Source organism: Nyctibius grandis, chromosome 5 (genome assembly GCF_013368605.1).
Source record: "Nyctibius grandis isolate bNycGra1 chromosome 5, bNycGra1.pri, whole genome shotgun sequence".
Classification (NCBI taxonomy): Eukaryota; Metazoa; Chordata; class Aves; order Nyctibiiformes; family Nyctibiidae; genus Nyctibius; species Nyctibius grandis.
This window is the reverse complement of record NC_090662.1, coordinates 29,650,419-29,667,641: the sequence shown is the minus strand read 5'-3', so window position 1 is coordinate 29,667,641 and position 17,223 is coordinate 29,650,419. Positions and strand designations below refer to the sequence as shown.

At 41.8% G+C, this 17,223-nt stretch overlaps 1 protein-coding gene across 8 annotated transcripts in view; it reads left to right on the top strand.

Annotated features, from left to right (window-relative positions):
• ST7 (suppression of tumorigenicity 7) overlaps positions 1-17,223 on the top strand; it is a 173,901-nt gene that overhangs the window by 102,059 nt on the left and 54,619 nt on the right. For 6 of the 8 annotated variants that reach the window (XM_068400442.1, XM_068400445.1, XM_068400441.1 and 3 more), the window contains exons 3-8: positions 1,898-2,057; positions 6,694-6,748; positions 7,324-7,439; positions 8,585-8,660; positions 10,998-11,152; positions 14,457-14,554. In XM_068400442.1, the coding sequence (XP_068256543.1) occupies positions 1,898-2,057; positions 6,694-6,748; positions 7,324-7,439; positions 8,585-8,660; positions 10,998-11,152; positions 14,457-14,554 (660 nt within the window). The remainder of the gene's footprint in view (positions 1-1,897; positions 2,058-6,693; positions 6,749-7,323; positions 7,440-8,584; positions 8,661-10,997; positions 11,153-14,456; positions 14,555-17,223) is intronic. The other 2 variants (XM_068400443.1, XM_068400446.1) reach the window with 1 other exon arrangement.

The following is a 17,223-nucleotide window of genomic DNA, read 5'->3' as shown; positions in this document are numbered from 1 at the left end:
TTAAAGGGGGAAAAAAAAAAAGTATGTCTTTTCTACAGACAATCCCATGGAGACAGAAGTCAGTTCAATTACTTAAAAAGCTCTAGAGAACTTAAAAATCAAAAAATATTGTGTGAGGGAGAGTGTGGAGCCCAGCCTGAACCCCTTTGCAGCAGGTAGACTCCTAAGAGGCCTTCCAGAGCCTGCTAGCTGCTGGCCAGCCCACCAGAACCTGCTCGACAGGGCACTGATGGTGTCAGCGATGTGAACGCAATCCTTTCGCGTGTTGCTGATTGTGCTTAGCTGTAGTAAGAGTTAATAAATAACCTTTTTATTCTGGTAGAGAATTTGTAAAAAGCTTTCAGCACTGGCGTAAAACATGGAAACATTGAGTAATATAGAAAGGGCAAAGATCGTTCATTCACAATTCCTAGTGCAATCAATATTACAAAGTACTGCCAATTTTTTCAAAACCCCTTTGATTTGCTTTTGTTTCATTTGGTAAACAGATGTTTGGGTGGTGATTCAAGTGCAACTGCAAAATACACTCAGTTTACATACTCGTTATAAGTGTGTGTGCCTTTACAGTTTTTACAGTCAAAACCTTTTCCCTATTTATATGAAAGTCTTCATTTCCAGGTTTATGTGGTTTCCTGAAATATGTGTATTCTTACCCAAGAATATAATTTCTAGGTGAAAATACCACAAATACATATTCATGTATATAAGTTCAATTATAAGGGGTTCTTCTAGGCTGTGGAAAGATTTTCCAAGTAGAGGTCTGTAAATAATCATTTTTTCTGGTTTGCTAGCTGAACGGAAAGCCTGAAAATAAAATTAATTCGGAATCAGCCCAAGTCAGTCAAACAAAATAAAACACAGTTCAGTCGGGGAAAAAAAAATCCTAAAAGGAATAGGGTTCAGCTTTCTGGAGTTTTGTTTGGTATTTTGAAATTAAACTCAGTAAATTCCTTTGGAAGCATTACTGGGAAAACAAGCAAACCTGCTTTTCCTCACTTTCCGTTGACTGCAGGGGGAGCTGGGGAAAGATGAGGAGACAGTATGCTCCTGACTGCAGCATCCCATTTACGTGGCTGTTGTCAGGCAGGATGGAGCTGAGCTGTTTTTTTCCAGAAGTCACTTTAAAGGAATGCACCTAACAATCATCGAATCATAGAATGGTTTGGGTTGGAAGGGACCTTAAAGGTCATCTAGTTCCAACCCCCCTGCCATGGGCAGGGACACCTTTCCTCTAGACCAGGTTGCTCAAAGCCCCATCCAGCCTGGCCTTGAACACTGCCAGGGAGGGGGCATCCACAGCTTCTCTGGGCAACCTGTGCCAGTGTCTCACCACCCTCACAGGAAAGAATTTCTTCCTAATATCTAATCTAAATCTACCCTCTTTCAGTTTAAAACCATTCCCCCTCGTCCTGTCACTACTTGCCCTTGTACATGCCTTTTAAATGCCTTTAAAATAAATAATCTGACGTCAGGTTCTTTGGGCTGACAAAAAAAAATATTTTGCTGACAAGATTGAGATTTTTCACCTCCTGTAAACCAGGTTTTTAAAGCGATTTGCCGGATTCAGCGCGAACTTGGATCAAATTTAACCTCTCGACAAGCCCCGGGAAGGCCGCTCGGGCAGGGAGGAGGCTGGCAGGTGCCTCCCTCAGGATGCGGGAGGCGCGGATCCGCGGGGAGGCCGGAGCCTGCCTGCCCGCGCCCCTTCCCCGTTACGGTCCCGGCGCAGTGCTGAGGGCCGGGAGGGCGGAGGGCCGGGAGAGCGGGCTGAGGGCACGCGGCAGCCGTTAGCGGCCGCACGGGGCGGGGCGGGGCGGCGGGCGGTCGGTGCCGCGGCGCGCCCCCGCTCTGTGCGGCGGCGGGCGGTGACGCGGCGCGCTCCCGCGGTGTGTTGCAGATCTTCGAGTGGTGGTACTTCCGCAAGTACGGCACGTCCTTCATCGAGCAGGTCTCGGTGAGCCACCTGCGCCCCCTGCTGGGCGGGGTGGACAACAGCGCGCCCAGCACCGCCAGCGCCGCCAACGGGGACGCCGACTCCAGCCGCCAGAGCGTCTCAGGTGAGGGGCGGCGGGCGGCGGGCGGGCCTCACCCCTCATCATCACCCCTCCGCCGGCCCGGCGGGAGCTGCCGCCTCTCCCTCGGCTTTCGAGGCGGTGTAGAGCTGAAACTTTGCTTCTTCAGGCGTCACTCAGGGCGGGAGAAGATGTCCTGTATATGCCCGAGGAGGGACGTAGCGGGCTGTCGCCGCAGGCGGCCGGCCGGGCGGCTGGTGAGCCGTGGAACCGGGTGCAGCCCTCCCGCCCACAAACACCCCACGTTTACCTCACCCAGGGGTGCCACGCTCCGCTTTGGCCCAGGCCTGTCATGGCAGCAGACGCTAGGCGTGCCTTGGGCGGCCCAGCCTAGGCCCGCAGGACGAGTGTCATCTCCTGCTGAGCTGTGAGACCAGATAAGGCTTTCTTTAAACGTGTTTTGGTGTCAAATAAAAAGGCAGAGCTGCTTCATTAATTGCTCTGGCTAATTATATCTTTCCAAATTCATGCAGTGCCTATCGCTCAGGGTACGTTGCCAACGCATCTGTTTCCCCCTTGTTCTTGTAGCCTGGCTAAATTGCACGTGCTCTTTCTGCAATGTCATTTCTAAAGGCAGGCAGTATTTTTATTTAAACTGTTTTGAATAACAACATTGTAAAAAAAATTCAGACAAAGATGTCAGGAATGCCCATCTGAAAAATAAAGCAAAGCCATGCATCGCTTTATTTTTTAGATGATGTAAGTAGTATGTAAACAACGTTTGCATTTCCCTTTAGTAAGTGGAAGCACAGTGGCTTTTATTAGCTTAAGGGTTTGTTTTGCTCCTGACTCTGCTGCTGATTTAATTTGTGACTTTGGGCAAGTCATAACAGAGTCAGGTTTTAAAAAGAGGCCTTCAGTTTAGGGCGCCTGATTTCAGGTATTTGGGGCTCAATTTTCCTGAGCTTCAAGGCATTCACAGCTCCTATGAGTTTCAGTGCAAGGAGTGGGTTCTGCAAATCAGGCTGAAGGTGTCTGACTCCAAGTCATTCAAGCCTTTATAGTTGACCTTGACACTCTGGGGCTTTTCTAATGCATGTGATTATTCTGAATGAACATATGATTGAGGAGGGGTTTTGAGAGCCTTACACAAGCGGTATAAATGTATGGGTTGTAACTTTTGTTACGCATTTATCTATTACTATAATGAATCCACAGTTATTTGCTCTGGTGAAAAAGACAATGTTAAATCTGGAGAAATCGGCTCTTACGTGATGAAGGGAAGGATGTCAGTTTTGAACTGAGGCAGCTTGAGTCCTGTGGCAGCTCTGCCGCGGGAGGACTGTCCCTGCAGGTCACTTCGTTCACATCACATGGTTTGGGATTCTGCTGAGGCACTTTGAATTGGGCGCCTGGTTGCCCGGGCATGGTTCCTCTGAGAGACAGGCCAGCCTGCCTAAAATGAATCAGCCCCCCAAGCACTGATCTTTGCAGACTGAAGAGGAGTCCCAGGGGAACTTGTCTCCCTGCTTGGGTGACTCAGCTACCTGGGGGGGGATGAATTGAAAATTTAGCCCATGAGTGATGAAGGCACTGAAATACTGTTGCTTCTGGCTTGAGTTGGAGATACTCACTGTTAAAGAAAGAGCAGGAGCATCTCAGCTTGTGTTCCTTATCTGTAAAACGAAGCTTACCTGTTTCATCCCTAGCTTGACATACAGGCCATAATCTCAATATTGGGTATTAATTTAGCTTTCATTAGGTATGTGCCCTAGATTCTAGCTATTACAGTTTCATTAAATTTCTTTCCTCTGTAGGCTTTTAAAATATAACAGAATTAACAGGTGAGAAAAGTGAATTTAAAAAAAAATGAATTCAGTTATGGAGAAAAGATTATTGTTTAGCAGCTGAAGTGCCTATGTCTGTACCTGGCAAATTTTATTTCTGGTCTTTAGTGTTCATGAAAACAAGCAAACAAAAATTAGCTTTGAACTCATAAGTTAAATAAAGTAGGTGAGCTCAAAAAAACCTTGCTATCTACTCAGTATTTCTATTTAGGGAAGCCTCCATATAGCACAGCAAATTCAGCTGTTATCATTCCCATCTGAGGAGAGGCTGTGAATAGCAGCACTGCATGGTCCAGGATATTAGATTTGGGTGAACTGGCAGAAAGCATGGGGTGGCTTGGAACACCTGTGTGCACTCATCAGTGCACTCAGTCACACTTCAGCAGCTCTAAAATAACTCCCATCGTTTTAAAGCAGAAGGCACAGTATTTTGACTAATGAGGTTCACCCAAGCATCTTGACTTTTCTGATAGAAAGAAATAGTCGAGGAGTGTGTTTGCTTTCAGTGCATTGGCACTTGAGTCTTATGAGTTGGGACTCTCACAGTGTCTCTGGATAGGTTGTCTGTACGGGTAGCCTGTTATTCCTGCCTTCAGAAAGATATTGGTGCTCAAAACTTGATCGTTGAACAAGGAGCTGAAAGATTAATCTTCAACAAATCCTAATTGCTTATATAAAATAAGGACATAGTTATATTATTAATTTGTAATGTAACAGAAAAGGCAACCTTTTCAGTTTACCATGCGTCAACACTGGGGTATTTCTTTCACTATCCAACAAGGTGAAGATGGCTTTTTCGCTTGGCTCACAATGTTTTCCTATGTAAATGTTTGACCATGGTAGAATAGTGCAGTAGATATCTTTGTCTTCAGAAAGGTCAGAAGAATGGTTGTTGTACTGAGACCATGGACGTGGCAGATACCAAGACAAAAGCAGCAAAGAGCACATTGTGTTTAACTAGCCAGACAGGTGCCAAACTCCCCCCAGGACAGGAAGTGGTAATCAAATCCCTTCTTCACCTCCCATTTTTATTCCCCAGTTTCCCCTTTTCATGCTACAGTGCCAAAGTACTGCATACTTTGGATAAAGTATAACCAGTTAAATTTAGATAAGATGAGCAAGAAGAATGGCATCACTCTGAGCAAGTAGTTGTTGCCTAACCTTATTGATTGCAAGTAGAGTAACCCAAGCCATTGAATTGCACCTTTGGAACTGATAAGGCTGATGTTTATTTAATATTTACTCTTGTTTGAAAGTCGTATTATGTAAAAACCGTCAGATTGAAGCTTGTCAAACAGCTGTACCCTCTGGCTGCACAACAGGGTGGCTGAACGTCAATCGAGCACTTCTGCTGAGTAAGCCAGTGGAGCTTTCTAATATTAGCTACCTGCTGAAGTGGTTAGTTGAAAGCTGCAGATGTATAATCAATGCTCTCCCCCCAAACATCCCTTTCCCACGTCTCTGTTTCATGCAAGTGTTAGGTGATGCAGACACCAAGCTGAGGGCCCACCTCCCATGCCACTTGACTAGTTTTTGTGTAGCTGTGGGTGTCATTATGTTATTGCAAATAATTTATGTGAAATGCTTCTCTCCCTGCCACTTTAGCCTCATACTCAGAAGTGGGAGCTAGGTCCGTGGGAAGGGAAAAGAGAAGGGCTTGACTTGCCGGTCTGTATTTCTCTCTCTTTCGTTAATGGAACAGGCATATGCTTACCAGTGTTGTATAAAGTAAGGTAGATACCCTGCTGACTCAATATCCCACCCGAAAACTCTTGCTGTGATCTCTTAGAAACAATGTCACAGAATGTCATAGGGAAAAATGTGCTGGTTGACTTTTGGTGGTGGAAAGCAATTGGTGAAATGCTGCAGGGCCAATGTTGCTGATGAGTTTTTGCAGAGCACCATGTGAGGGGTCATCCAGTATCAGATTTGTGGTGTCTCAGTGAGTCTTTGCTGCAAATACTGGATCTGATTCTGGTCTCACGTTCACTGGAGTGAATTGTCTGTGTTGAAATGAAGAGAACAAATCTGGTGTTCAATTAAAGGAAGAAAAGCCAGAATCAAGACCTCACCTTTTCAAAAGCTATACAAATTGATTTTTGTGGTTTGGTTTTTTTTTTCACTTCTGTTCTAAATTACTTGTTCTGGATTTTCTTATCTCTTCCTACCTGTAGTGTGAAGAATTTGCATTCCCACCCTTCCACCCCCAGCCCCGAGAGAAATGTATGAAATGCTTTTAGTGTTCCCAAATCTTTGCAATGCAATGAACCTTTCTCTGCACATCAACTTCAGCATCCTTTGTCAGCCCTGGGATGCTTATAACTTAAGTAAGGTCACCAGATGTTGCCATCGGTTTTTTACTTCACAAACTAAGGAGGAATTAAATTTGGCAACTGTAACTGAGATTCTCAGTGATTTACAGTGTTAACTAGACAGTGAAGTTTTTCTGTAGAAATACCAAGTCCATAGGGACTGAGTTAATTGCTGTTTTTCAGTGCAATAACCCAGTGTGATCCCTCTTCAATTCTGCATTATGGTAATTGTGAGTCCTGGCACTGATCAGCATTATCTTCTCATCTGGCGTTTGGAGTGGTTATTTGTCTGGAATAATAACATTTGTTGACACTAGTTTATAATTAAGTTATTATTTTAAAAGGGTAGAACAGCCTGGTTACCTGCATCTTTATGCTCTTTATTTTTTTTTCCATTCGCACCTGTAAAAACTAAAAGTTATTTGATAAGGCTCATTAGAAGATTACTGATGTTTCTGATAAACCTCAAGTACCATTGTAGTTTGGGAGAGGTTCATTATTGTGTGTTTCTGTTTATGACAGAATGCAAAGTCTGGCGAAATCCTTTAAATCTGTTCAGAGGAGCTGAATATAATCGGTAAGTGTTATGATGTTACAGTTTCAGGCATAGTACTGGGTTAAGGACCTTAATTGTACTTTTCCATTAATCTAACTCGGAGATGGAAAAAGAAGACCAACTGTGGACATATGTGCTCATGCCAGGTTTTCCTGTCATTTGTAAAATATTTCTGAATGAAAAGGAATTTAAATTCATGTTCATGCACTTGTTTTTTATTTCTGCTTTTTTTTTGGGTGATTTTTATATAAAAATGGAAAACCTAAGTGCAGCGAACCTGGTACTGTTAATACAGTAACTCTGTTCAAGTCGTAGCAAACAACCTAATGAATTATATATAGATTTCCTGTAGTCCTAATGTTTGAATATGCGTGTTACTGATTTCCAGTCTGTACTTTCCAACATCCTCATTAGCTTACATTCAACTACTGTCGCTCCATCACAGTACAGTGAAATGCAATGTATGTTGGTTAGGAGATTGGCTGGGTGAACTTAGTAGGCTATGCCCATCTCTTACGTCTAGGATTCTTTTCTAGATTCATTTTGCAGGATGTGATCTCATTAACCAAAATATCTCTTTGTTGGCGTGTTTGCAGGTATACGTGGGTAACAGGGAGAGAACCGTTGACTTACTATGATATGAATCTTTCAGCACAGGACCATCAGACATTCTTCACATGTGACACGGATCATTTACGGCCTGCAGATGCTAGTAAGAGACCTTGTGAACAACCATTTTTGCTAATAGGTTAATGACTGGTTTAAACTGATGCAAGAAAAACGCAATCAGACATCAGTTCTCTGGGGTAGATGAGAGAAGTCAACAATTTGATTGTGCCTGGAAAGCTGTTGCTGTTGGATTCGTAGTAGTCTAGACCTGAACAAGTATCCATATAGGTATAAGCTGTCTCATTTGTGTTACTATTTTGTTCTACTTTCTTGCTGAAGTCATTCAAGGTACCATATGCAAGTGTAAAGACTTGTTTTTTCCTCCTGTTTCTTGCAGTGGGATCAAACATGTATAGCTTAATTTGCCTCCAGCTGCAGTGTAATATGTTGAGTTACATTATCCAGGTCACATTTAGTCTACTCTGACAGAAGAGAACGAGCTTATGTAAAACTTAAGTCCTGTGTTTCATTCCCTAATGTAGTTAGAAGGTCTGTAAAAAATGGGAACAACTACTGAATTTGATGTAAGCAGCTTTAGTTGTATTAGTTGTATTTAGTTGTATTTGGTTCTGCTAAAAATGTGTGACAATGATTTTGATCATCAGAATTTGCCTCTGAAGAGACAAATCATCTTTGTCTCTTGGGAAAGGAGAGATACTGACAGTTGGGCACTCCATTCTGAGGGCATAATTGCAAAGGAGAACATACTGTGTGTTTTTGACACATGATAAACATGCATCCAATTTTCTGAACTCAGTGGGCTAATTATGAGGTGGTCTGATTAGCCTGGATGTTGTTTCCATTTAACATTCACTTAAAGCAACAGCACAGCAAGGAGCTAGAATAAGAATCCCAACTCTCCTTATATTCTTTTGTGCCCTGGAATCTACTTCCCCAAGTGGAAAGAGCTGCTTATCACCTCTGTGTGTGACAGTGCAGATGGCATGATCTCTCAGCCAGATTTTCCCATGGAAAAAAATTTAATTAAATGAAAGAATAAAACTGAAAGTTTGGGACAAAAGCTCATGTTGATTTTGTATCTTTTGAGTGATCACTGAGCTCTTTGAAATGCTCTGGAGTGAGCCAGGCTGAGAGCAATAAATTCTGTTATTCTCGTGCAGCAGATTCTCCTTGTTAACGCTGTAATGACTGATATGCCCCTGTTCTGCTTTTTTTTTTATTGAACAGTAATGCAAAAAGCCTGGAGAGAGAGAAACCCCCAAGCCCGAATTTCTGCAGCACATGAAGCTTTGGAATTGAATGAGTGAGTGGCAGCAACATTAACATTTATTTCCTGTCATTTAAGAATCCATTTGATGATAGCTTAAGGCAGGGGATTTGCTACAGTAATTTTTAACCATGATTACAGGCCTGTCACAGGAGGGCCTACAACGGGAGGAAAGAAGCACAGCTGCATGTTGTGCTAGCCACCCCGAAGATCCTTAGGGCAGTGATGACAATGGGAGTCTTCCCACTGATGTCAGTGGGCTTTTGGATCAGCATAGTGAAGTGTTAATTAAGTTGCCTCCTGATGAGAATACGAAATATGCATTTATGGGATGGAGAGTTCCCTTTTGGATTTCCCAGTCATCCTGAACAAAGGCAAGAAAGAAGGGACTCATAAATACCTGCTGAAAAATTCATTTCATAGTGTGAGAGAATATGATGTAATTTTCTGTGACTTTCGGTCTTTGAGTCCATTATTTCTTTTCTCAGTGAGAAGTGTAGTACTTTGAGATCCCACAATAAACTCGATGCTATGATGCTTTACTGGCATGGCAAACTCTATAAATGCTGCCAAAGTGCATAAAGTGGAGTGAGTCCCTTAGGTTGCTGTCAGAGATTACTGCATTCTAGGATTCCATAAACTGATGCCTTACGGATTGTCCTTCACATGTTTCATCAGAAGGAGAAAAAGAATTGTTTGTTCCTGGACAGCAGTTTAACTGAGGGAGCATGTAGCATAAACAGCTTTTGCAGAAGTGAACTTTAAGCCTGTCCTGTTCTACTCACATATCACAGAATCACAGAATGGCTGAGGTTGGCAGGGACCTCTGGAGGTCATCTGGTTCAAACCCCCTGCTCAAGCAAGGCCACCTACAGCACGTTTCACAGGACCATGTCCAGGTGGCTTTTGAATATCTCTAGAGAGGGAGACTCCACAAACTCCCTGGACAACCTTTGCCAATGCTCAGTCACCCTCACAGTAAAAAAGTGTTTCCTGATGTTCAGACAGAGCCTCCTGTGTTTCAGTTTGTGCCCATTGCCTCTGGTCCTGTCACTGGGCACCACTAGAAACAGCCTGGCTCCATACTTTTTGCACCCTCCCTTCAGATATTTATGTACATTGATGAGATCCTCCTCTTCTCCAGGCTGAACAGTCCCAGCTCTCTCAGACCCTCCTCATATGTGAGATGCTTCAGTCCCTTAGTCATCTTCATGGCCCTTCGCTGGACTTGCTCCAGTATGTCCATGTCCCTCTTGTACTGGGGAGCCCAGAACTGGACAGAGCAGTCCGGTTGTGGCCTCACCAGTGCTGAGTAGAGGGGAAGGATCACCTCCCTCGACCTGCTGGCAGCACTCGTCCTGATGCAGCTCAGGATGCCGTTAGTCTTCTTTGCGGCAAGGGCACATTGCTGGCTCATGTTGAACTTGGTGTCCACCAGGACCCCCAAGTCCTTTTGTGCCAAGCTGCTTTCCGGCTGGGTGGCCCATAGCAAGTACTGGTGCCTGGAATCTCATTTTTACCCAGACCTGTTGTTTCCTGTTCCTCAGCTGATGACTCTTTGTGAAACACAACTAGAGGCAGCTGCAGCCCGATTCTGTTTCTCTATAAAGAAGAATCTTAGCAGCAGTGTGCTTTGTATCAGAAAGAAGTCAACAGGCTAACCTAACTTCAGCTGCTAAAAATGTGGCCATTGAGTTTAAAGTAGTTGCCTGGGCTCCCTCTATGGTCAATGAGAGAGGCACCTCCGTTCAGTAGCTCACCCTATTCTTAGAGAGATGTTTAAACACATGAAATGAATGGCTTTGTGAAGATGCTCCTTGATGGAGGCGGCGATCTAAATTAGACAGCTAAAAGCTGGATGAGGTGACTTCCACCATGCATTTCACCTTTCTGTGTATTCCTAAAGCTGCTTTCCTGTTCTGGGGGATTTTGGTTGGTTGGTTGGTTTTTATTCTCTACAATTACATTCATAATCTATTTTTTGCATACAGCAAGTGTTATAGGTCTATTGATTCTTTTCATACCATTACAGTAATGGAGACATTTGGTGTTAAAACAATAGTGCATAAAACTAGCCTTGGTTTCCAGAAGGAGTTTTAGTGATACAGGCCATGATTGCTTAGTGAGACAGTGTTTTACTTTCTGGGGCAGTTGTCAGTAGGCTTATTCAAGTGGCTGAGTGATACAGTACCTACATATAAGAGTCATGATCTGGTTGCCAGAATATTTATTCATCAGAATAGCTCATCATAAAGATATGTGGACAAAACTCCATTGCCTCTATGTTTGGTACATCCTTGCCAGTCTGCATGTCTTTGTATAGCTTTTACTTCATGCAACTTTCTCATGGTTTTTCCTCTGATATTTTTGCAGGTGTGCTACTGCCTATATTCTCTTGGCCGAAGAGGAAGCGACAACGATTGTAGAAGCAGAGAAGCTGTTCAAGCAAGCTCTGAAAGCTGGAGAGGGCTGTTACAGGCGCAGTCAGCAGTTACAGCACCACGGTGCGCAGTATGAAGCCCAACACAGTAAGTTTCGTTGGAGGGAATAGCTGCTTCTAAAGTGAGAGAAGTTCCAGAGAGTTCTTTGTTTTTTAGGTTTTTTTCCCCCCTCTCAGAACTGTGTACTCAGTATTTAACATTGGCTGGAATATGGCCCTAGAGCCAGACTATTCTGTTTCAGTGGTTTTGCTTGATTCTGTTGCTGAGCTAGCAACGCTCAGATTACAGATGCACCTTTTCTTTGTCGTGGCAGGAAATACGTAGCATGTACTTAACAGAAGAGAAAAGGTAGCAGAGCCAAAAGAGATTTGATATTCAGAAAATGCTGGATGCTGTTTTAGGAAGTTGCACTGAAGTGCCTTTAGCCATTTTGGAAACATGGGCTCGTGTTGTGAAAAGGCAGTAAAGAATGATGGAAACAGGAGTGAAGTGATGCTTTTACAGCTTTTTCCATCAGCTGTGAGGATAAATACGTACACATTATTCAGTGTAAAAGTTAATGAGACCCATTAACCAGTGTGACATTTGAAAAGTTAGTTGCATACATTAAGAAAGGTCACAGAAACATAAAAATTAACAACTGGAATAATACAGTGCTCTAATTGAAAGTCTGTAGATTTTTATTATTATTTTTAAGTTTTGAATAAGCAGATTTAGCTGCTGTGATTATATTTATTAGATGCTTCTTAAACCTAAGAAAATATATAAGGGTTCACTACCAGTAAATGAACAAAAAGATGAGTAAAGCAAACAGTCCAGGTTATTTCTACTCTACAGTGGCTACCTCAGGCAAAAATAATACCAATTAATTACTTAAGTACAAGCACTAACATACTTTGGGCATCTTTGGGTTTCTCAGGACCTGAATTCACAGCCTCTGGCTGTCTCACATAATTTGAAGATTGCTGATAAAAATTGTACATAGTGAAATTGTCTGTGATCTCTGGTTTCAAAAGTGTACACAAGTCTATACCTGAAAACTTGAGGTTTTATAAAGCTTGGGGATAGTATTTTAAACATCTGTTGGTTATAAAATGATATTTAGGATGATTTGCTTATTTTTGGAGAAAATAAAAATACAGAGCAGCTGAGCCCTTGAAGCAGTTTTCAGGCTCTAGCAGGCTTATGATTGCCTGTGAAACCTTAATTTGTGCACTCAATCCATCCTGAACACAGAAAATGACAGTGATTCTATGAAAAATACACAATAAGAGTAATTAAACACTGTCACGATGCTTATATCCAAGATAACCTGGTTAAGTTTGTGCAGGCAAATACAAGTATGGTATTTTTGTAACCTGTGTGTGCTAGATGGCCACTGTCTTCATCAAATTTGACACCCTGAACCTTCAGTATTACAGCAAAGGAAGCAACCAGTTAATTGCAAAATTAAGTGCATTGCTGCAGAGCAGGAGGGGCTGAAAAGTGACTGCCAGCTCTGACTGTGGGTTCAGGAGGAACTTCAGGAAGGGCTAGATCGTTGCACCTCTCTATACCACCCAGCCTCCCCTTGATAACGTCAGTGTGCCCCACAGAAGTTAGAGAAGTTCCAGCCTCAGATGGTGTCTTGGACATAGGGGCCTCAAGTAGGATTCTCTTGATTATATGCTGGACTTCTGCATGGTTTGCAAAGGTGGAGAACTCGGATCTCTTTAGAGAGGAAGACCATGGACAGATGTTGTTGCAGTTACTCCATGGTTCTGAGATGTGTGTCATTCCATTTCTGGTCCTTGAAGATGACTTTGGGATGAAAAGTGGGCATTTCATCTTTTACAGGTGACAAACACTTTGTAATTTCTTCAGCAACACCATATTGCTCTATATTTCTGTTTATTCATGTGTTCCATCTCCTTCATACAGTATTTTATGTTAGACCATGAATTTTAAGAGTAAATAATGGCTTTGAGTACCCAACTTCACCCCTTTCAAAAGGTGCTAGTTTATAGAGAGCATGGGCAATCTTCTTTTTAAGGTGGCTCATGTTAGTCACCCCAAATCATTACGCACCTCAGAAAATTCTGATCTGAAAGTTTATCTTGATTTCATCATAAGTAAATGCCTTTTGGCCATTCCTTCTGAAAAGACTGAAAAGGAGCTTGGCCCGAAATGTATACCTCTTAGTTACACTGCATAAACATGTTGAAACAGATATCACTGTATATTGTTTATTAAATATATAGGAATCAATACAGAGATAAGGAAATACATAATATAAAATACAGCTGAAGAAATTCCTTCCCTCCCTTATTTATTTTTTCTTCTAAGGTCACACCTTTCAACCTGCTGCTTAATCTATCTGAAAATTGTAATCACAGCTTTAAGACAATTTGCAGGTACTTGGAATGTTTTCAGTGCACATCTTGTTCTTATTATGAAAGACTTGAAAATGTTACGAACAGACTAAAATCTTTACAGACTGCATACTATACACAAAGGTAATTTGTAGCACGTATCTTATATTTTCATGATATGGTAATTTTATAGATGATTAGCTGTCTGCACATTTCCTGTTGGTCCAGAAGCATGTTAAAGAGTTCACATTGGGAATTATAGGCAAGAGAATGAGAAATTAAACGAGTAAATTCTCCAACAGAATAATTATTGCAGCTGTTTAGTTTCTGTAATCTTTGCTGTTAAGGCATCTATCTTCCAGCACGTAGGACTGTCATATATGAAACACGTTAATTTGCCATCCATAATTAGTGGCTTGAGGAATTTGAAGATGATAATTGGTTAATAAGTAAAGGCTCTGTAAACAGAAGGTTCAGGGGATACTTCTTTTCTTCTAATCGTTAAGGAAAAAGCCTGTTAGAGGATGAGGATTTGTTTTGCTACATCTATTAACAAGCGCGTACATCCTAACTTACAAAAAAGGCAGAATAGAACGTGCATTTTCATGGATGCTTGTGTCTTAACCATGTACGTGAATACGTAATTTAATGCTGTGTATGTGATCACAGAGTTTTGTGCCAATGTTAACTTCCTAGGGGTTCTCCTTGCCTCACTTGATGACTTGGTGGTCTATACCCTATAGCATTCTCTGTAGCTTCAGATCTGCTTATATTTCATAGGTGTAAGGCCAATACATGGGTCCTTATTTATACCACTGTATATATGGAGTAATTCCACTGATTTCAGTGATGTTATGCCACATCTAAATCAGCAGAATTTGGAAATTTTTAATTAAAATTATTGTGAAAGCATTGATGATAGCAAATAACAAAAAATGGCAAGAAAACTATGTTTCCTTTTGTGTTGGAATATTAAATATTAAAAAAACCTTTGTTTTATCTTTTTTATCTTAATGCTCTTTCTTTTTCCTCTTATACAGGAAGGGACACCAATGTGTTAGTTTATATTAAGAGGAGGCTGGCAATGTGTGCAAGAAAGCTGGGAAGGACCAGGGAAGCAGTGAAAATGATGAGAGATGTGAGTTTGGATTTGTTTTGCATGTGATACTTAGCTAATAGTAGCACAGAAATGATACACATTTGCTTACAAGCTAGCATCCATTCCTGCTGTGTGCAGCACTGCTGATAGTCATTTTGTATGCGTAATGTACATGAAGATTAAGTTAAGAGATCATTTATAACGTTGCGAAAGCAACACTATGAAGTCATAAAATACCAGATGGACGGTTACCATACAGACTGAATTTCCCACCCTGGTACATGGAGTGCAGCCTTTAATTATTTGATCATGAAGTTACATCACATTTTTTCTGCAGCGTGTAATGAATGCCGCTAACTTAATAAACAGGTCTTAAGTATTCTGTTTCCTCCTTGCAAAGCTGCAGTTTGGCTCTGTGCATTGTTTACGTCATGCTATTCAGACCTGAGGACACTGTTATTTATTCATGCAAAACATATTATGGAGAAGTCAAAACCAAGTAATTAATCTATAATGAACTGATTTCCCTCTGAGATGATTATATCCCTGTTTTGTAGGCAGGGGAGCTACCAATGGTAGTCATAAGTAGAGTGGGCTACAAAGCTACAAATTTGAAGCACCAAACAGTAGCTATTTTGGGGATGGCAGGAGGGGCAGCTGTCCACATAAGGCACCGTATATGTTTCAAGTGTGTGAAAGGCTCAAGTTTAGAGATAGCTGTGAATGCCCAGCATTTCTTCAAGTGAGATCCCCTGGATGCAGATTAGGAACACAATTCTTTGAGGACGTGACTTGCCTTACTGAGGTAGCAAGTCTGTGACAGGAGGAATGGAGCCCTAGAGCTCTGGGCAGATGATGGTAAAACTTCTTACCAGTTTCCTGTGTTCTCTTTTCTTACAATTTGTTTTCCAGCTCCCACGAACGAGAGGTAGAGATTAATCTGATAAGACAGAGTTTTGCAAGTTAAGCTGAAGGACCTAAATTTTAAATGCATAAAATGGAATCCCAGACCAGAATGAAGTACCTGTAAGATGTACTTTAGGCAGCTCAGATGAATGGTCCCAAAACCTGCCTAGTGAAAAGGGAAATTCTTGCTGCAAGTCAGTGGGAATTTTAACACAAAAAGGCAAGTGACTTTCTCTGGAGCTTAGGCACTTGCATCAATGGCAGTAGGGCAAGTATGTCTGCCAGCTTGGAATCCAGCACCCAGCATCTTCTCCTGGAACTGGGGCCCTCATGAATATTTTTTGGAATCATTGAGCAGAGTTCATCATAATAATGCAGGTCCTTGTCCTAAATAATCTACCAGATGACAAGTGGCGAGTAACTTTGTTTCCTGTCTCTAGCTGGGGTTTTTCAGGCACACAACTCTCGCTCCCCAGAATCAATAGGCTCACAGACAGAAGTGTTGAAAAAGAACTTGTCAAAAGCCCAGCCATTGTACAGCTAGGAGTGTGAGAAAGAGGGATGAGGAAGAAAGACCTGGTTTTGCAGTCTTGTGGTCAGCTGGGAGAATGTTGATTTCAAAAATGTTGTTTTCAGTCCAGTCAGCTCCACTGATTCTTCATGAATTTTGTTACACAGGCACTCTGGGACAAACACTGAAATGTTTGGGGACAAACATTGGAATTCTAAGTTCTGGCATTAATATACAAAAAGATAAAATTTTGAATTTCACATTCAAATGTCACACATCATAATTATGGCAACTTCTGGAGCTTACTATGGGCTGCTGAATGTATTTTGTGATTTGTAGATAGTGCTATGTGGATCAGATACTCTGTGAAGCTGCCTTCTGCTGATGTCAGTATGTATGGTTAATTGTGTATGGTGAGCATTGGATTCAGGGACTTGAGTGGTCCATCTAGTCCTAGGTTTCTTCTGCAAAGTGAGACTCGGAATGCTTTGATTATAATGAATGGCTTATTCAAACTGGAGAGAATATTATGTGTTGTTGAAGGTAAGTACAATGTGGATCTCAAAAGGCAACAACAACAGGGAGACCCAAAGTCAGTTTGTTAGACACTTAAGGATGGAAAACACTCTCCTCAGTAGGAACTTTTTGCTAAAATGAAAGGACTGGGTGCAAGACAAAGGAGGTATAAAGATAGAGTTTCAGCTTCTAGAACTTCAGCTCAGATCAATGCAGTCTGTATTTTTCTGTGTACAGACACTGAGCCAAATCCTCAGAACTGAATTTAGATGCCTCTAGAGCTCTTCATTGTGAGCAAGCAGAGCTGAGAATTAGCAGGTCCCTAGATGAAATATAAAAGCAGCAGCATCTCTAGGTCACAACTCTAGTACGCTGGGAGTAAGAGAAGGGTCAAGTCAGCTTTGCAGATACTTTTCTTAGACTGACTTGGAGCTACTTATTTCTAATGAATGCATATCCTCCATTTCTTCATAGAAGACATAAATAATATACTTACAAAGAAGTTTGAAGAACATGGATGTGTCATTGAAGGTTTCTGTGTGATTGATGAGGGAGGAGATGAATTTATTCACCCTAAAAAGAATATGAAGAATATGTTGGCTGTGGACTGCTGAATCTAGTATCAGGGGACGGAGGGTGGAGGCCCTGTTTGTGTTTGAAAGATTGAAAACACATTTCTCAAGACATGGAAATGAAGTGTTAAGAGGTTCCTGACACCATCTGGGAAATATGATTGGGATGTAGTGAGTCTTTGCCACTTTGAAAAAATAAAATA